We start from the raw sequence: 19,388 nt of genomic DNA on the forward strand, positions 1-19,388 counted from the left end.
AGTCCCTAATCCAGATTAGAGGGAAAGGGATTATGAGTGAAGGTTTTCAGGAGGGAGTGATATATGAACTAGGTTATAAAGGATGAGTGAGAATTATGTGAAAAAGAGGGTGGGATAATACACTATAGAAGGAGCTACCTGTGCAAAGGTACAAAGAAGTCAGAGTATAGATGTATTAGTAAAAAAAAAAAAAAATGTAATAGATAGGACTGAATGTAAAGGGATGAGAGAGAGATATTGGGGTCAAGAATGACTCTATTACTGAGAGGCTGTAGAGCCATTCACTGAGACAGGAAATGCAGGATTTAGAAGAAATGTGTGTGGCAGAAGATGATAAATTCATTTTGAATGTATTAGATAGGGAATCCTTGGTTTGCTAGATTGGTTAATCATCATTCCATCTATCTGCTTTTCAAATCAGCAATCTTAGATCAATATAGCCATGGCTTCTCCCTTTCTTACCAAGATAACTGAGAGTTGAAAAAATTCTGTGTTGATCAGCTCTTTACAAACATGTAGCTTTATACTTTATCTAAATTGCTCTATATTCCAAAGTGTCCTTGATTCTCTCCCCATTTCCCAAAACAGCTATCTCCAGATATTTACTATTCCTTCTAAATCCCCACCTCAGTACCCCAGCTCTCCAAGTCTCATCCAATGAATTGCCTCCTATCTCTCTAAAATAATTGAAGCTATCTGTGAATTCTCTCATTTTTGAGAGAATTCTTGTAAACCTGTTCATACTTGTAAACCTGTCTTTATCCATGCTCACTTCATTTTCTCTTCTTGAGGGATTCAGGTCTCTTCTTTCCAAGGCTTATGCCTTCATATAATTATGGCACCCTATTCTTTCTGGACAATTAGTCATCAGTCCCCTGTAGGCCACTGAATTTGCTGTAATGAAATACACATCCTAATCATAAATTCCAATATTTTGGTTCTCATCTTGCTTGTTTTCTTTGTAGAATTTCGTTCTATTGATCATCCTGGGTGTGCTGATTAATTTTAGGTGTCAACTTGACTGGACTAAGGAATATACAAAGAAATGGTAAAGCATTACTTCTGGATATGTCTCTGAGGGTGTTCCTAGAGGAGACAGGTGTGTGGACTGAGTGGAGAAGATCTGCCCTCAATGTGAGTAGGCACCATCCAATTGACTGGGGGCCCAAGAGAAAAAAAAAGGCACTGTCCAAGTTCACTCTTCTGGAACTTGGACAGTCTTTTCCTGTCCTTGAACATCAGAACTCCAGGATCTCTGGCCTTTGGACTCTAGGACTTAGATCAGTAGTCCCTCAGCTTCTCAGGCCTTCATCCTCAGACTAAGAATTACACAGTTGGCTTCCCTGATGATGAGGCTTTTGGACTTGGACTGAACCACACTACCAGCATTCCAGGGCCTTCAGCTTACAGATGCCCTGTTGCAAGACTTCTCACCCTTGTTAATCGCATTAGCCAATTTCCTTAATAAATTGCCTCTTACTATCTAATGTATCTATCTATCTATCTATCTATCTATCTATCTATCTATCCATCCGTCTGTCTCTCTGTCTCTCTGTCTATTTATATACCTATCTATCTGTCAACTATCTCCTATTGGTTCTGTCTTTCTGGAGAACCCTGACTTATACAGTGATTTCTTTTCCTTAAAGTTTGTTTTCTTGGTTTCCAGACACTGCTTTCTCCTGGGTTTCTCCCACTTCTCACAACTCTCCTTTGTTGGCTTTATTTTCTCTTCCAAGTTGTTAAATTTTGTTATTTTCCAAAGATGGAACTTGACCATACTGTATCTGGGTTTTCTCTTATGTTCCTGTGTCATTTAGATGCCATTAAATGACTCCAGATATTTCTTTGGAGCTTCAGATGTAAATATACTATCTCTATTCACTATCTAGCCTAGAGTTAACTTGGTATCTCATGGTCATTTCAAACACAACCTGACCCAACATTTCCACCTTACTCTGCAAACTAATCTCCCATGTGTGTTAATAAATATATTTTGTTTTCCTTTTTCACCCCCTACATTATTTCTAGAAAAATATATTATATTAATGAATGTTATCTTGTCTGTCCAATTGACCAATCTAGAAATATGAGTATATTTTTCATCATTCTCTGTATTTAAATGGTAATATCCTATCAATTCTATCCCTTGACATTTTAATTCTATCCTCTTATTCTCATGATTTCTACTTTAGTTCATGCATTCAGTATCTCTCACCAAGACTATTATTGCATTGGTTTTCTAACTTATCTCATGACCTCCAATCCTGCAATTATCTGTTCCTTTACTAGAGTAGTAGTTCCTAAATGCATACATCATTTTAGATTCTCTGGCATCAAATCTTTTAGTGGCTCCCAAATTCATAGCTGTGGCATACAGTTGTGTAAGTTGTAGCCTGCACAATCTGAAGAGGTATAATTTCCATTGTTATTTTAGGTTTGTATATTTAGTTGCATATAAATTATTCTGAGGACTTCTTTTACTTATTGGCATCAATATACCATATGGTTTACTATCATCCCATTGGATAAAATCCAAAATCAAACTCCAAACTTAACTTTAAGTCTTTGCCTAACCTTTCTACGATATCTTTGTTTTATTCTACCTCTATACACACAACCTATTTATTTCCTTGCCCCAATAAATTCTACTTCTACTTTCATAAACATATTATGCAGTTCCTTTCTTCTGTTCCTGAGTCTTATTCTGAGAGGCCTAGAATGGGCTAGCTACTCCTTTCCTCACCCTTGTCTAACTGAAAAACACCTATTTAACCTCAAATATTAGCTGAAACTTCCCTTGCTTCTACTATTCATCTGTAGAAACCTTCTGTGGCAGAAAGGCTGTTCTGCTGCTTGTTCCTTGAACAAATTTTCTTTTTTCACACCTGAACAATTCTTATATAATCAGCTGAAATGACTTATTCCCACATCTACTCACAGTTTACTCTACCCTTAAGTCTCATGTAATAAAGCCTTTCCTGGCTGCCTTGTCTGAAATTGTAATGTAAAGAACATTGTTCGGCACATTTTTCCCTTATAAATTCCTGTAGCACTAGCTACACTAGTATTTTCCAGGTATCCTTTATAATCCTAGTGTTTCATAAGGTGTTTTTATGAAGGGAAAGGTTAATAATCTAAAGAGTGAATAGTTAGATTTTTGGGAGCATTGAATGGTCTTTTCATCTTGGAAATTCACTGTCCACATTTTTGAATATGCCCTTGACTTTCACATCCAGTAATATGAAAAACCAATTAACTAAAAACCATTCTTTTAAATGCATGTGACATTTAAAAAATGTGACAGTTAAATGTCTCAGCTCATGTGACAGTTAAAAAAAAAATTCTCAGGGCCCAAAAATGAAGATGAAATGACAACCAGGACTATCCTAAAGGTATTTGCCAATACTAGGGATTTAGAGCCTGGGTTTCAGCGTTCAGTAAAGAATGTGAGAAAAGGCCTTGGCCTCACACAAGGTAGAGGGGTTGGAATACTACCCCCTCTCAATAAAGTACTTAAAGTGCACTTCCCTTAGAAAACAGTGGGTCAGGAAAAAGAAATTTACCAGAAAAGGAAGATTGCAAAGAAAAAAATTCATAATAACAGTGAATTTAGGTTTATATTTTATATTACTTAAAATCAGATGTAGGAAAACCTAGTTCTAGAAGCTAACTTAAAAGTTTAAGGTTGGTATCACTCCAAGAAGCCTGAGAAAAGCAAATAAAAGTTCTGTGTGGAGTAAAGCATCCCTAAACTATCCATGCAAAGATTTTTTTGTATTAATAGCTGCCAAAATAAGTTTTCAAAAAAAGCTACTAGTCACAGGAGGAAACAAGATTCCAGAAACATAATCAACATTGATAACAAACAGCATAATTAGACTCCTAAAAACTTCAGATTTATAATTACTAGATATAGAGTATGTTAAAACTATGCCTAAGATGTTTTAAAAATAAAAATAAGAGAAAACAAATAAGACTATTTAAAAATTACCAGGTAACTCACAAAAACATATACATGATTATTGCAAATGTGACACATGCAACAGCTTGGATTAATTGAATTTATGCTGAGAAAAAACAAAAAACAAAAAACCTAGCCATACAAGGCTACCTGCAGCAAGATTTCATTTATGTAACATTTTTCAAATGACAAAATTGCAGAAATAGAGAACAGATTAATGATAGTGTGGCAGGCAGAAGGTGTGGGGTGGGCAGAAAGGAGGGTGTGGTTATAAAAGGATCCTTAAACAGTGATAGACTGTTCTCTATTTTGACTAAGGTAATAGATCCATGAACCTAAACATGTGACAAACTGCATAAAATTAAAGACAAATCCATACTCATATAACTGAGAAATCTGAATACTGGGGGATTATATGAATGTTAATATCCTGTTTATAATACTGTATTATAATTTGCAAGATTTACTATGGGGGAAATTGGGCAAAGGGCACGTGATATTTCTGTGTGTTATTTATTACAACTGCTTGTGAATCTATAATTGTCTCAAGTAGTAAATTGAAAAAAAAACAACCAGACAGATATAGAAATAAACAATAGCAATTCTAGAAATTAATACAGAAATTAAAATGCCTGTAAAGGATAAAGAACAGATCAGATGAAGGAGAAGACTAAAGTTATAAATTGGAAGATAGAGGTAAGTGAATTATCAAGAATCCAGCATAGAGAGACAAAGATGAATGTAAGATTAACAGAAAATATATTATTAAGATGCCTAATACATATCTGATCTAGAAGGAACAAATAAAGAATGGGATAGGGCATTTTAGGAGATAATCTCAAAGAATTTTCAGATCTATGAAAGATATGAATTTTTAGATTCAAAAAGAATAGAGAAAGCCAAGCAGGATAAATAAATGTGTTACAGTGAAATTGTAAAAAAAAAAAAAAACCTAAGAGAAATAGTAATTAAAAGCAGAGAGACAAAAGGCATATTTTCAATATGAAAAAGACAACTGTTCTGTCAGCAAATGTCTCAACAGCAAAAATAGAAGCCAGAAAACAAGTTTTAAGATATATCAAAAACACTAAGAAAAATTAACTGTCAAACTGGTATTATACACCTATCTAAACCACCAAAGAATTATGAAGGTAAAATAAGGATATTTTCAAATGCAAAACCAATAAATCTAAAAACAAGCAAACAAAACCCAGTGTATCTACCATCCTGGCACTCTTACTAAAAAAAACTGCTAAATGATGAACTAAGAAATATGAACAAATATTCCAGAAGAAATTTCTGCAATGCAGAAAGAAATGGTAAAACAATAAATTGTAACAATTCACCAGAAACACTGACTGTATTAAATATCAAAAACAACAATATCAATTATATTAATGCTAATAAATTTCAAGAAACAAAAATACAAAACTGAAATACTGGAAAACAATAGCATTAAGATGGGAGTTGAATGTTTGGAGTTAAAATTTTCTAAAATCCTTGTGTTTATCAGGAAGGTGGATTTACTAAATGACTTTAGTTTTTAAAAGATATATATGTTAAAATTTTAAGTACCACTGCCAAATGAATGAAATAAATTGTAACACTTTAGAATAATAATAGGAAAATGAAATAAAAGAGTAACAGTCAATATGAAAGAGTCTGGAAATAAAGGTAGAAAAGCAGAAAACACAGGAATAGTAGAAAGCCAAAATACGATGTCAGAAATAGTCCAAGCATACCATTAGACTAATATTGCTAGTAAAACTTAACAGAGGCTGGGCTCAGTGGCTCACGCCTGTAATCCCTGCACTTAGGGAGGCTGAGGTGGGTGGATCATAAGCTCAGGAGTTTGAGACCAGCCTGGCCAATGTGGTGAAACCCCATCTCTGCTAAAAACACAAAAATTAGCCAGGCATGGTGGCAGTGCACCTGTAGTCCCAGCTGCTCAGGAGACTGAGGCAGAAGAATCTTTTGAACCCAGGAGGTGGAGGTTGAAGTGAGCCAAGATCGTGCCACCAATGCACTCCAGCCTGGGTGACAGAGCCAGACTCCTTCTCAAAAAAAAAACTTAACAGAAAGGATAAGACTAGATGTAAGAACCCCTATATACAATTTGAAGAGAGAATACATGAAATATTAGAACAGAGTACAAAAGTATAAGGATAGAAAAAGATATAAGCATGAAACATTAACCAAAGGAAAAGACATACAAGGCAAACACTAACCAACATTAAAATAATAATATTAATATTAATTAAAATAACAGAAACTGCTGTTTTCTTCTTCCTTTTACTAGTAGAACTCTGAATTTGACTAGTCACCCATCTAGAGACTGCATTTCCTAGCCTGTCTTGCAGATAATGTGGCCGTGTCTAAGTTAGGACCAATGGAATGTGAACAAAAGTGATGAGTACAGTTTTCTGATACTCTCCTTAAAGACAAAAATTGCTTATCTTGGTTTTTTCTCCCCTCATTGAATTAAGTGGAAAAGGCAACTGTGGCAGGAATGTTGTTACCTGTGTAGAGTTTGGCAATACCAATTAATCAGGGAATAAAGCTGACTACTAACAGTAGGCTGTACATTTACCTTCAAGTTTTATATGCTAGAGAAATAAACTTCTTTTTAAACTTCTGTATTCTGGGTTTCTAAATGTTATGTTCCCGTTTCTCCACAACCTTGCCAGCATCTGTTATTTTTTGACTTTTTAATAATATTAATTCTGACTGGTGTGAGATGGTATCTCATTGTGGTTTTTATTTGCATTTCTCTAATGATCAGCGATGTTGAGCTTTTTTCATAGAATTGTTGGCCACGGCAGGGCACCATGGCTCACACCTGTAATCCCAGCACTTTGGGAGGCCTAAGCAGGCAGATCACGAGGTCAGAAGTTTGAGACCAGCCTGGCCAACATGGTGAAACCCCATCTCTACTGAAAATACAAAACTTAGCCAGATGTGGTGGCACACACCTGTAGTCCCAGTTACTGGGGAGGCAGGGGAAGAAGAATCTCTTGAATCCAGGAAGTAGAGGTTGCCGTGAGCCGAGATTGCACCATTGCACTCCAGCCTGGGCGACAAAGCAAGTCCCCGTCTCAAAAACAAAACAAAACAAAAGAATTGTTGGCTGCATGTATATCTTCTTTTGAAAAGTGTCTTTTCATGTCCTTTGCCCACTTTTTAAGGTTTTTTTTTTTTTTTCCTGTAAATTTAAGTTCCTCATAGATGCTGGATATTAGACCTTTGTCAGGTGCATAGTTTGTAAAACTTTTCTCCCATTCTGTAGGTTGTCTATTCACGCTGTTGATAGTTTCCTTTGGTGTGCAAAAGCTCTTTAGTTTAATTAGATATCATTTGTCAATTTTTGCTTTTGTTGCAGTTTCTTTTGGTGTCATCATCATGAAATCTTTTGCCTGTTCCTATGTCCAGAATGGTATTGCCTGGGTTTTCTTCCAGGGTCATTGTAGTTTTATAGATTACATTTAAGTCTTTAATCCATCTTGAGTTAATTTTTATATCTGGTATAAGGAAGGAGTCCAGTTTCAATCTTCTGTATATGGCTAGCCAGTTATCCCAGCACCATTTATTGAATAGAGAATCCTTTCCCCATTGCTTGTTTTTATCAGGTTTGTTGAAGATCAGATAGTTTTGTGTGGCCTTATATCTGAGTTCTCTATTCTGTTCAATTGGTCTGAGTGTCTGTTTTTGTACCAGTAATATATATTGCATGTAGATACCACATATGTATTAAATGTGTAAGAGAGTTTACGATTGATCCAATAAGTACTTGTTGATAATTGCCTTATCCTGTAAGGAGATGGCACTTGAGTTGTGGAGTAGGAGTAGGTTATTTTTTTTTTCTGAGAAGATTTCTCAGATGTAGTGACAATTTGAGTGAGGGAAAAGAGCATGGGTTTTCTAAGCAGAATTTAGGCACTGAAATTAATGTACTAAACTGTATTCTCTTGGCTCACAGAAAAGCTGCTCTAATAGTCACTTAGAAACTTTTGGCTTGTTCAATACATAATTCTAATAAGCTTAGTTGGCTTCTAATGAATGGTATATTACAAACTGCCTAAGGCAGATACACAGGCAGTGATGAGAAACAACCACCAGCTGTGAGGCATAAGGCAGGAAAACCCACTAGTGGATGCATAGAAGTTAGAACCAAAAATAGGCTGGGGCTAAATATTACAGAAAGGCAATGAGTCTACATGCCATAGTAACTCTAGATAGCAAGCTGTACAATACAATAATTAATGGTGGTTCCCAGGTCATCCAGATGTTTGTGTTTGGGCTCAAGTATCCAGGAAAATTTATGATGTATATTTGCAACAAATTTCGGAAATTAAAGGAAATAATTTTGTATGCAAAATTAACCTATTTCGAACAGTATGTTTCTAAATCGTGTCTACTAAGTGATGAGTTTCTGTATTTTATTTATTCATCAGACATTCTTTGAAAGGTTATTATGTGTTAGGTATAATCTTGACACTGGCCATACAAAGGCAAACCAGATACTTATGTGTCATTCACTAACACGATACCTTGCATATGGTATATAGTAATAAATATATGTATGTTAAGACAGAGAAGAAAGTGCTAATTTGGCTACTGATCTCTGCTATAACTTATATCATTTTGAAAATTACCACAATTAGAAATTGAGAGGGATAATACCATTAGATTTAGAATTTCATTTGAGTAGCAAATGGAAGTTTTTGGCAGTATATATTAAACAGACTTCAAAAAGTTAAATCCCTTTAATTTGTAATCCTAATTCTAAATTTAAAAATTTTAAGAATGATTAAAAATAAGCACACTGGTTTTAAATGCTGCTTTGTTGGCATTATGTATAATAAACAACATACTTTAATGTACAATGGTAGAAAATTTGTTAATTATGTTATATTCATCCATCAGAATTTTAGTTTGAGAATATTAGAGGGAAAAGTTCATGCTATATATTAGTAAAGTACAAAATTGACTAGAGGAAAGTATGCAAAATATTGAATGACTATTTTATATATTGGGAATATAGGGAAATTTTTCTTTTCCTTTTTATTCTTTATTCTTTCTTTTCTTTCATTCTACTTTCTAAATTTTTAACCTTAAACACATACTATTTTAACTGCTAAAAAAAATCAAATACTATTCGTAAGATAGCTCTTTTTCCATTCTGAAGTAGATTCCTTGGAAATAAATTTTTATCTTAGGAGATTATTAGGTACTATGGTGGATATCTGTTGATATTATCAATAACCAAGGCTTGAACTTTGTTTAAAGCCACAATAATATCACAAATTCACCATGAACAATTTTGTCATCCATTAAAAATGATGTGTTTAATGCACGTTCTTGTCTATAAAGTTGAAGCAATTAATAAAAAATATATAAAGTAATATTACCAAAGCCATAGATAAGAACTTACACAAATGAAATGGTGAATTTTTATGTAAATGTTCTCTGTGCTCTCATGAATTTGCAGCTCCTCAGTGGGTAGTGCGCTTCCACGAAGACGCTGCTGTGCATATATTACAATTGGAATAATATGTATTTTAATTGGAGTAGGATTAACTGTGAGTATTACTTTGGTGTTAGAATTCTGTCCTCTCACCTTTATCAATAGTCAGTCTGAGGCCTGGGACAACCTTCAGGGATCCCTGAAGAGGCTGCATCCTTGGCATGCCAGGCCTAGAAGCTTCTGAATGACTATGAGCAATCAGAAACCCAATCCATGGACCTCTTTTTAATGGAACGTCCATCCAGGTGAAATGGTGGCTTTGGATCCCTCCAAGAGTCCTTACTGTTGGAGACTTTATCATCTATTTAGCAACAGCCCTTTTTTTTTTTTTTTTTAATTTATTGCCAGAACTAATTTTGCATAGCTATGGGGTATCGTATATTCAAAGCAACATTCCTTCAGCTACGGAGATCTGCAAAACCACTCTTCTCTTTATCCAAATCAAGCAGAGATTTATCACCAATATGAAGATGCCTTATTTTTAGAGGAGCCTGGAGCTAAGCAGTTAGCATGGGTATTATACCAGAAGAGGAAGATAATCTCTTTTGCGGCCATTTCCATTCTCCTTTGTTCATCAGTACAGCTAGTCCCTTATTATTAGCAATGTCCTACTGTGTCTCATGATAGTTACATAAATTAAATTCCTTTCAGAGATAACATATCTTAGTGTGCTTTCTTGTTTATAACATTTATAGTTAATATAAGTAGCAGTATGGTCTATCAGTTTTGTCAACAGATACACCTACTCTTATAAGGACTTTGTGTATTCAGTCTGGGGGTTTGTTTCATAAAAATCACATGTAAGCTGATACAAGTGCTCTAAGAAGATATTTTCTTAAAGTCTCTAATCTTTTGTTTTTATATTGCTTTTTACTTTAGGTTGGCACCCAAGATTTTGCAAGGCGATTTCGAGCAACCTATGTTTCTTGGGCGATTGCTTATCTCCTAGGGTTGATCTGCCTTATCCGAGCTTGTTACTGGGGAGCCATAAGAGTCAGTTATCCAGAACACAGTTTTGCATAAGCTTGTTTATTTTTCAGTGATGCAGGTGAGAGTGTCTAGCAGTTCTTGGTAAGCTACTCTGGGCATCTTTAAATTATTTATCCTAATGGATTCCATTCTGGTTTATACATAATAGTTTCAAGACTTTGGGAGTCTTTTATGAACAAATGCTCATTGCACTACATTATATGCAAATTGTTTTGCTGCTAGGTTTTCATAATTGTAATAATAAAGCTTTTTCATGTTCTTTTACATCTCTTATAGATATTTTTGGATCTGTTACCAAACATTACATTTACTCACACCCTTTCATTATTTTAAAATCAGTTATTTCATTACTTGCTGATATGTGAATATTCCTAAGTGTTTATAAATATTTCTACAATAGTTTCACATTTATACTTACATTTTAATTAAACAGTATCAAAATTGCTTGCTTAATACCTAAGCAATATGCATTTTGCTTGAACTGCTTACTGTAACTTTAACCTAAGATTATAGTGACCTTATTCAGGAAAAAAATTTAGTGTACCTTCAAAGACTTGACATTCTTGACAGAGAAAAAAACATTTCTAGATACTGTATGCTTGTTTTTGTTGTTTGTAGAAAGATACAATATTTTGGTAGTAATTTAAAATACAAGAATGAATATTTATTTGTCCACAGTTGGAGATGTTGGATAAATGTCTTTTCTCAAAGATCACAGGACTTTTGTCTTTCATTTTTGTCTTTTTATTTACCAGTTAGAAAAGATCTGGTCTGGATTTATGGAATTTAATGTTTATCATTACATGTTTTATAATACTTAACTATTTAATCAAAGATATATTTACATTGGGTTGTGCCCCTTTTCCTTAAATCATGGTACATTTTTCTTATTGAGGTAATTATGTACTACTGTACTTACATTTGAAGAAGCTTATGACATTTTACAATAGCTAAAATAATTGAAATTGGAGGTAATTTTACTATTCTCCTCAAAGGTAACTTATCAGATAATTACCCAAATTATTCAAGAAACTAGATCAGAGAAGAAGAACAACGTAGTTTTCTAAGAATTCATTGAAATTTATGGAATCAGCTCCTGCACTGCCCATCTTTGCAGTTTTGAAAAATAAATTGCTTAATTACAAATGTTCTACAGTCTTTAAATGTAGTCAAATTAGACAGTGAGATCGTCTGAGTAAACTAATTGGTGATTCCAGAGATAAGACTAACATTTTAAACTATTTATGTTACTGATTAGTATAAAGACGTACTCATCCCAGAATTTGGAGGAAAATACATGTACACTTCCAAGAGTAAATGACAAATGTATAAATGTGTTAGCTCAGGATTATATGTACCTTTAAAAATACACTAATAAAGATTATTGTTCAAAAATTACCTTGTTTTATTCCATTAAAAATAATGTCATTTCTGAAGTTGTCTTGAAATCTTGCTGTAAAATTTCCATGTTTAGAAATATACGTAATTTTTTAAATAATATTCATTTATGTTTTTGTACTATTTTCATGGCTTTATTTTTAAAATACAGTTTTTAAATCCAATTTTAATGTATTTGATGTTAGGTATAAAATAATTTTATTTCTTTTCCTATGGTTAACTAGTTGTAACAGCATTGCATATTGAATAATCCATTCTTTCCCCGATTGATCGGAAAGCTCACATTAAATTACATGCTATATCATATTCCTTCTGGAAAAATAAGTTTATGAGAGCAGGAACCCTGGTAGTCTTGTTCCTAGCCTTATCCCCACTTAGAACAGTTCCTGGTGTATATGTGCTCAATATACATGAGTGAATATGCATGAATGAATAAATGGTTGAATGAATTGTTATTTTAAATTCTTATATACAGTTGAATATGTACTTTATATTTCGTACCAGAATGTATAGGTAAATATTTGTATAATCTTGGGTTAAGAAAAACGTTCCAAGTAGAACCTAAAAGAAGAAATTATATAGAAAAGGATTGATATAACCAAACAACAAAAATCTCCCCAAAATTTCTGTATTAAAAAAAAACCATAAGCTAAGCCAAAAGACAAACCGGTGAAGCTATTTTCAAAATAGTAGAAAGACTGTAATATCGGAAGGGACTAAAGGTATAAAAATGCAATTCACAAAAGAACTACAATAGGTCATAAACTGTTTTTCAATTTTTCTTTTTTTTTAAGACAGGATCTCACTCTGCCACCCAGGCTGGATTGCAGTGGTGCGATCTCAGCTCACTGCAGCTTCAACTTCCCTGGCTCAAGCCATCCTCCCACCTCAGCCTTCAGAGTAGCTGGGATCACAGTGTGCATCACCATGCTAGGGTAATTTTTTGTATGTTTTGTAGAGATAAGGTTTCAGTATGTTGCCCAGGCTGGTCTGGAAGTCTTGAGCTCAGGTGACATGCCCACCTTGGCCCCCTAAAGTGCTGGGATTACAGGTGTGAGCCACTACACCCAGATCCCAGTTTTCTAATATTTGAAGAATATAAGTTAAAACAAAGAGATGCTATTTTTCACTTACTATATTAACAAAGAAAGAGAAAGTGCAATAATACCCCTGTAATGCTGAGGATATGGGAAACACACACACACACACACACACACACACACACACACACACACACAGCCCACATATTCTTTGACCTAGTAATTCTCTAAGAATTTGTCCTAAAGGCATTATCAATTTTCTGTTTACAATAGAAAGTAAAAAGAAAAAAACAGTCCAACAATCCAATAACATGGAATTGGTGAACCAAATTATGGCACACTTACACAGTGAAATAGCAGGCAATCAAGAATATGATGAAAAATTTCATCCATTGAATTGGAAATGGCTTGCAAATTGTGTGATACACAGAATATGATCCATATTTTAAAAAATGTATTTTATGTGAATATATTTTAAAAAGTAAGGAAAATAAAGCAAAAATGTTAAGAGTGGTTATCTCTGGGTGATGAGAGAGAAACGATTTTTATTTTATTTACTTATGAACTAGATTGATTGCTGGAAAGTAAGTTTTACTCTTGATGAATAGATAAGAGTAGTTTATGATGATTACGTCAATATTTGTTAATTTTCATATTGATTCTTGAAGAGTTTTAAAATAAGTTTATTAAAACCCAAATGCATTTCATTGATAAAACTTAAGCTTTAAAGTCAACATATATTTAAGCTTAGTCCTATATGAGCTACCAAAAATTTTTAATTTATTAAATTCAAATTTATGAGATTTTATACTGTTTTTTGTTTTTTGCTGTTGTTTTTTTTTTAAGTAGAGCATGTCTTCCAGTGCCTAGGGAATACAGAAAATAACTGGGAAGAGATTATTTGAAAGAACACATCATAGCCACAAATCAGACAAGGAAGGATGTGTTTGTCCCTGGCTGTTCAAAGTAGTAAAAATTGCCTTAGTTCTTCTTAGAAGAGAAAAAAAATGGCACCATGACCAGGTGTTCTTGAAAAAGTCATTTGTGAGTACATATATGTTATTTTAGAAGAAAAAAAGGAACCTAATAATGACGTGCCAAGTAGAGTACTAACCTCACAATACATGACGTTTAAATATTCACAAGAACCTAGGAAGCAAGTACAACATTATCGTTTCTGTTTAATTGAAGTGCTACTCCCACAGATCTGAAAAAGTAGATTCTGAGTAGGACAGGAATCTGCATTCAAAACAACCACTTCCTCATGATTCTACTGAATACTTTTCCTGTATCACACCTTGAGAAACACTGTACTATACAATGTTGAAAATCTTATCACATGTTTATATCCACTTTGTCTGCCATTCATATTTTTGCATACAGAAAAATGCTGTGATTGTATTTAAAAAAATTTTTTTTCTCATAAGTTATTGGGGTACAGGTGGTATTTGGTTACATAAGTTATTTAGTGGTAATCTGTGAGATATTGGTGCACGATTTCTTTTGTTTAGCTTTTGTTTAGTTTTGATATGGTTGTACTTGCACTAACATGCTATGATAAACCTCTACAGCTATTTCCATGTTTATGATCTGCATAAATTGCTATGAAATCTAAGTTTTCATTTATTCAATGTATGTTTCTGGTATGCACATACATACACATGAAATAAGCAATGAAAGAAAAAGCCCTAATGTTTATTTACCCACCTTATGTATGTATGTTAACATTTAATATTCACAGTTATGATTTTACCATTGAAGACGCTAAGACAGATTCAATAATTAAAGGTCACTTAGCTTATACTTGAGGAAGCCAGCTGGAATCAGTCTGTCTGCTTCTAAAGTGCATCTTCTTTCCACTACGTAAGGTTTTATTGTTTCACTTTGTAGTGAAAAACGTTTGATTTTTGTGCCCCCTGCTGTTCATTGTCTGTAGGTCATCTGTAGAAAGAGAATTATGAGAAATTATTTGCCAAAAATAGTTATTTGAAAATCATAACGTTTAAAATTTTTAAATGAATTTGATATTATATCCAACTACATTAAGTGTAGAGAATTTTGATTTATGTAGCAAAATATTATTACCTATATTTTCTTTTTTATAATTAGCATACATTTATAGGAAGGCTGGGCAATTTTTTCTTTCTTTCTTTCTTTCTTTTCTTTTTTTTTTTTTTTTGAGAAAGGGTTTCACTATGTCAGTCAAGCTGGAGTGCAGAAGCAGAATCTCAGGGCTGACTGCAGTCTCAACCTCTGCGACTCAAGACGTCCTTCCATCTTCACCTCTTGAGTAGCTGGGACTACAGGTGCACCACCATGCCCGGCTAGTTTCTTTTTTGTATTTGTAAAGATAGGGTTTCGCCATGTTGCCCAGGATGGAATGGAACTCCTGGGCTCAAGCGATCTGCCTGCCTTAGCCTCCCAAAGTGCTGGGATTAAAGGCGTATGCACCCAGCCAGAAGTATTTTCTATTAAATATGAGGAAATTGATATTCAATGAGCTTTAAATAACATAACTGTATTTTCTTTTTCTTGTAATAGCAATATTTATGAAAATAATTATTAGCACAGAATGCTAATAAGAACTTGTAAAGGCTTTTAATTTTAAAATTTGTTTCACGTACTCAGTTACAAATTTAAATAAATACTATGCTCTTTATATTTTGCTAACATGCATGTGTTTGATTAGAAGTGTAGTATTAGATTAAAAGCAGAAAAATAAAGAGCCTATCTATATTCTTTTGGGGACAACCTCACAGAGTAAGGATCAGGTAAGGCTGAAGATTTAAGAAGTGGGTCTAGTTTGTAATATAGTAAATTAGAGTCTTTGATCTAACAGTCTTTTCAATTTTGTAACTAAGAGTTATTTAACGTAACTTACTAAATAGGGAGTGATCACACACATTGCTCTTACGAAGTTTTTGAATGCCTTGAGTGGCCTGTTCAAATATGTAGGTAATAACGGCAGAATAAATAAAGCTATGGAAAAGTTCCCAATGTTCCAATAAATTTTTCTGAAAAACCAAAGGATTATAAATCATTCTATTATAAAAGGACACATGCACATGAATGTTCATTGCAGCACTGTTTACAATAGCAAAGACCTGGAACCAACCCAAATGCCCATTGATGATAGGCAAAATGTGGCACATATACACCATGGAATATTATGCAGCCATCAAAAACGATGAGTTCGTGTCCTTTGTAGGGACATGGATGAACCTGGAAACCATCATTCTCAGCAAACTGACACAAGAGCAGAAAATCAAACACCGCATGTTCTCACTCATAGGTGGGTGTTGAACAATGAGAACACATGGACACAGGGAGGGAAGTACTACACACTGGGGTCTGTTGGGGGGAAATAGGGGAGGGACAGTGGGAGGTGGGGAGTTGGGGAGAGATAGCATTGGAAGAAATGCCAGATATAGGTGAAGGGGAGGAAGGCCGCAAATCACACTGCCATGTGTGTACCTATGCAACAATCTTGCATGTTCTTCAAATGTACCCCAAAACCTAAAATGCAATAAAAAAAAAAAGAAAAAAAATATTTTTTCTGAAAAACCTTGCCTCAGTATCTGATATTTCCACATCAGATATACCTTTGGCTTAAGATATTGGACATTTAAATAATCTTGGAAATGCATTAATTTTTTTTTAGTTATTAAGCCTCTAGCAAGAGTTTAGGAAATATTGAGAATTCCTTAGCTTGTGTAAGGCCATGGTTTTTTCTGCTTTCTTCCTACCTGCCTCACTCCTTTTATAACTTCCCCTCTACCTACCATCTGCTATCCACAGATCTCCTTTAACTCCCTCCTCACCAATGCAGACTTCAGTACCTGGTTTTCATTCTTATCACATGCTACTGATTAAATGTCAATGTGAATGGCTTATCTAATACTGTAGTCTGGACTCACAGTTCTTAATCAAGTCTAATGACCTTTATTTTCCTTCCATTTCTTGTATTCACCTCTGTAGCGGCATGCTGGGTGGTTATACTCAGAACCACTCCATGTCTAAACTCTCACACTCAGTTATCCCACTGTCTGAAAATATACCTCTTTTGTCTAGAATTCTCACTCTGTGACGACTTCAGGTTTACTATTACTTCAATTTATCATCCCCTCCTTTATTTGCCAGTGAATCTCACCACCACACAGGTAAATGGCCTTATAAATTTCTGATTTTCACCTTCAATTGTCTCCTGAATCATTTCAGTGAACATTCTCCAGAAATGCTATCTCAAAACTTCAAAGTCCTGCAGCTTTCCAGTAGACCTCTTCCACTTAAACTGGATGATCTCTACTTCACCTAATCTTGCTTTTGTCCCTTCCTTTCACCTACAATCTAGATGCCATTCTCTTATGCCTCCTCAGACAAATCACAGTACCTTTTTGTTGTTTTCTCTATCATTCTGAGTGGCCAAGTCAATAACTGGCATCACTATTTTCCACTTCTCATTCTCACACTCTCTGAACTGTTGCAAGTTTTCCTTATTCTCTCAGCTATGTGTCCCTCCCTCCTTTCCTTCCTTCCTTCCTTTCTTCTTTCTTTCTCTTTCTTTCTTTCTCTTTCTTTCTTTTCTTCTTTGTCTTCTCTTTCTTTGTTTCTCTTCCTTTTTCTTTCTTTTTTTCTTTCTTTCTTTCTTTTCTTTTTTCTTTTCTTTTCTTTCTTTCCTTTCTTTTTCTCTCTCTCTTTCTCTTTCTTTCTTTCTTTTTCTTTTTGAGAAGGAGTCTCACTCTGTTACCCAGGCTGGAGTGCAGTGGTGCCGTCTCCCATCTCAGCTCACTGCAACCTCCTCCTCCTGACTTCAATTACCTGCTTCAGCCTCCCGAGTAGCTGGGATTACAGATGCCTGCCACCATGCCCAGGTAATTTTCATATTTTTAGTAAAGATGAGGTTTCACCATCTTGGCTAGGCTGGTCTTGAACTCCTGACCTCATTATCCACCTGCCTCAGCCTCCAAAAGTGCCGGGATTACAGGCATGAGCCACCGCACCCGATCGTACTTTTCTTTCTTTGTGGTCACTTCTACCTTTACTTATGGCTCACAATAAACATTGCCTGGATTTCTGTAAGCCTCTGAACTGATTCCTCTGCCTCTCTTCTTGTCTTGCTGATGTCTACTCTGCTTCCCAATCCATTTTTCACATTGTCATTTAAGTAATTTTTTTTCCAGATGGTCACAGAATACTATCAAACACAAACTAAAATCCTTCAGTGTCTCTCCATATCGTTATAAAGGAGATAAAAGACACTTCATCTTTTGTTAGCCTAATATCAAGCTACTACCAGGCAGTCTCTTGTATTTGTGTTTCTGCAGTACTAAATTACCGATGTTTTCTTGTATTGGCTGTTGCTTTATTCCTGTGTACCTCTGGGCTTGTTCTTTCACCTGCAAGGAATATCCTTTTCTAAGGTGGGTAAATGTTTTATCCTTTAAAAATCCTGCTCAGGCATTACCTCCCGTGCGAACCCTTTCGTGATGCCTCTTCAACAGAATTATGCCTTTCCATGTAGTACTTCTTTTATTTCACATAAAGGCTTCTACTACATATACTATCTTCTATTTCATATATAGGCACTATTATTAAGCTAGTGTTCTTTTCTTGCTAATGTGCATCAGCCATTCTCGTCATATTTCAGTTTGTCTTTGTATCCTCAGTTCCTAGCACATAAACATGGGTCTTCACAAGTTTTTTACTGAACAGAACTGAGCTGAATAAAACTAAGTCATTATTATATCTTTTAACAGAGGGGTTCTTAACCACTGCCCTCCCCCCAACCCCAGACTGCTACTGGTCACTGGCCTGTTAGGAAACAGGCCACATAACAGGAAGCGAGCGGCAGGTGAGTGACTGAAGCTTCATCTCAATTTACAGCCCCATCCCATTGCTGGCATTACTGCCTGAGCTCTGCCTTCTGTCAGATCAACAGTGGCCCACAGGAGTGAGAACCCTATTAAAAACTGCACATGTGAGGGATCTAGGTCGTGTGCTCCTTATGAGAATCTAATGCCTGATGATCTGAGGTGGAACAGTTTCATCCTGAAACCATCCCCTGCCCTTCCAGTCTTCCAAGAAATCAGCCCCTAGTGCTAAAATTATTAAAATGTTTTAACACATTTCCATAGTAATTATGAGTGTCTCTGTTGTATGTTTGTTAGTGTATCCTTCAAAAACTACTTTGTAAATGCTTGAGGAATAAATGAATAAAAGGCGACTATTGGCAGGAGGTTGGTAAGGAAATCATTTGGTAAACATTAGATAACGCTACCTCTTCAGCTTTCTGAGTTGCCAGGCTTTCAGTGGGACCGCCCAGGTTAATCTTAACAATTAACTTATTGAGCTGAAATTGTCTGTTTGCATATCTGCACCCTCACTAGACAGCACATATCATGAGATCAAGATCAAGTAACCAGTTTGTATGTATGTGTGTGTGTGTCTAGTACTAGGCACCATGAAAGTAGAG

The 19,388-nt window shown here is 34.9% G+C and overlaps 1 protein-coding gene across 1 annotated transcript in view; it reads left to right on the top strand.

The window, feature by feature from the left end:
• The window catches only part of PIP4P2 (phosphatidylinositol-4,5-bisphosphate 4-phosphatase 2), a 46,137-nt gene extending 34,261 nt beyond the window's left edge, over positions 1 to 11,876 (top strand). Inside the window, exons 6-7 of the mRNA XM_032249550.1 lie at positions 9,453 to 9,543; positions 10,368 to 11,876. Coding sequence (XP_032105441.1) covers positions 9,453 to 9,543; positions 10,368 to 10,511 — 235 coding nt within the window. The 3' untranslated portion in view covers positions 10,512 to 11,876. The remainder of the gene's footprint in view (positions 1 to 9,452; positions 9,544 to 10,367) is intronic.
• The last annotated feature ends 7,512 nt before the right edge of the window (positions 11,877 to 19,388 follow it).

This window comes from Sapajus apella, unplaced genomic scaffold (assembly GCF_009761245.1).
Source record: "Sapajus apella isolate SASKATOON/1434 unplaced genomic scaffold, GSC_monkey_1.0 scaffold3, whole genome shotgun sequence".
Classification (NCBI taxonomy): Eukaryota; Metazoa; Chordata; class Mammalia; order Primates; family Cebidae; genus Sapajus; species Sapajus apella.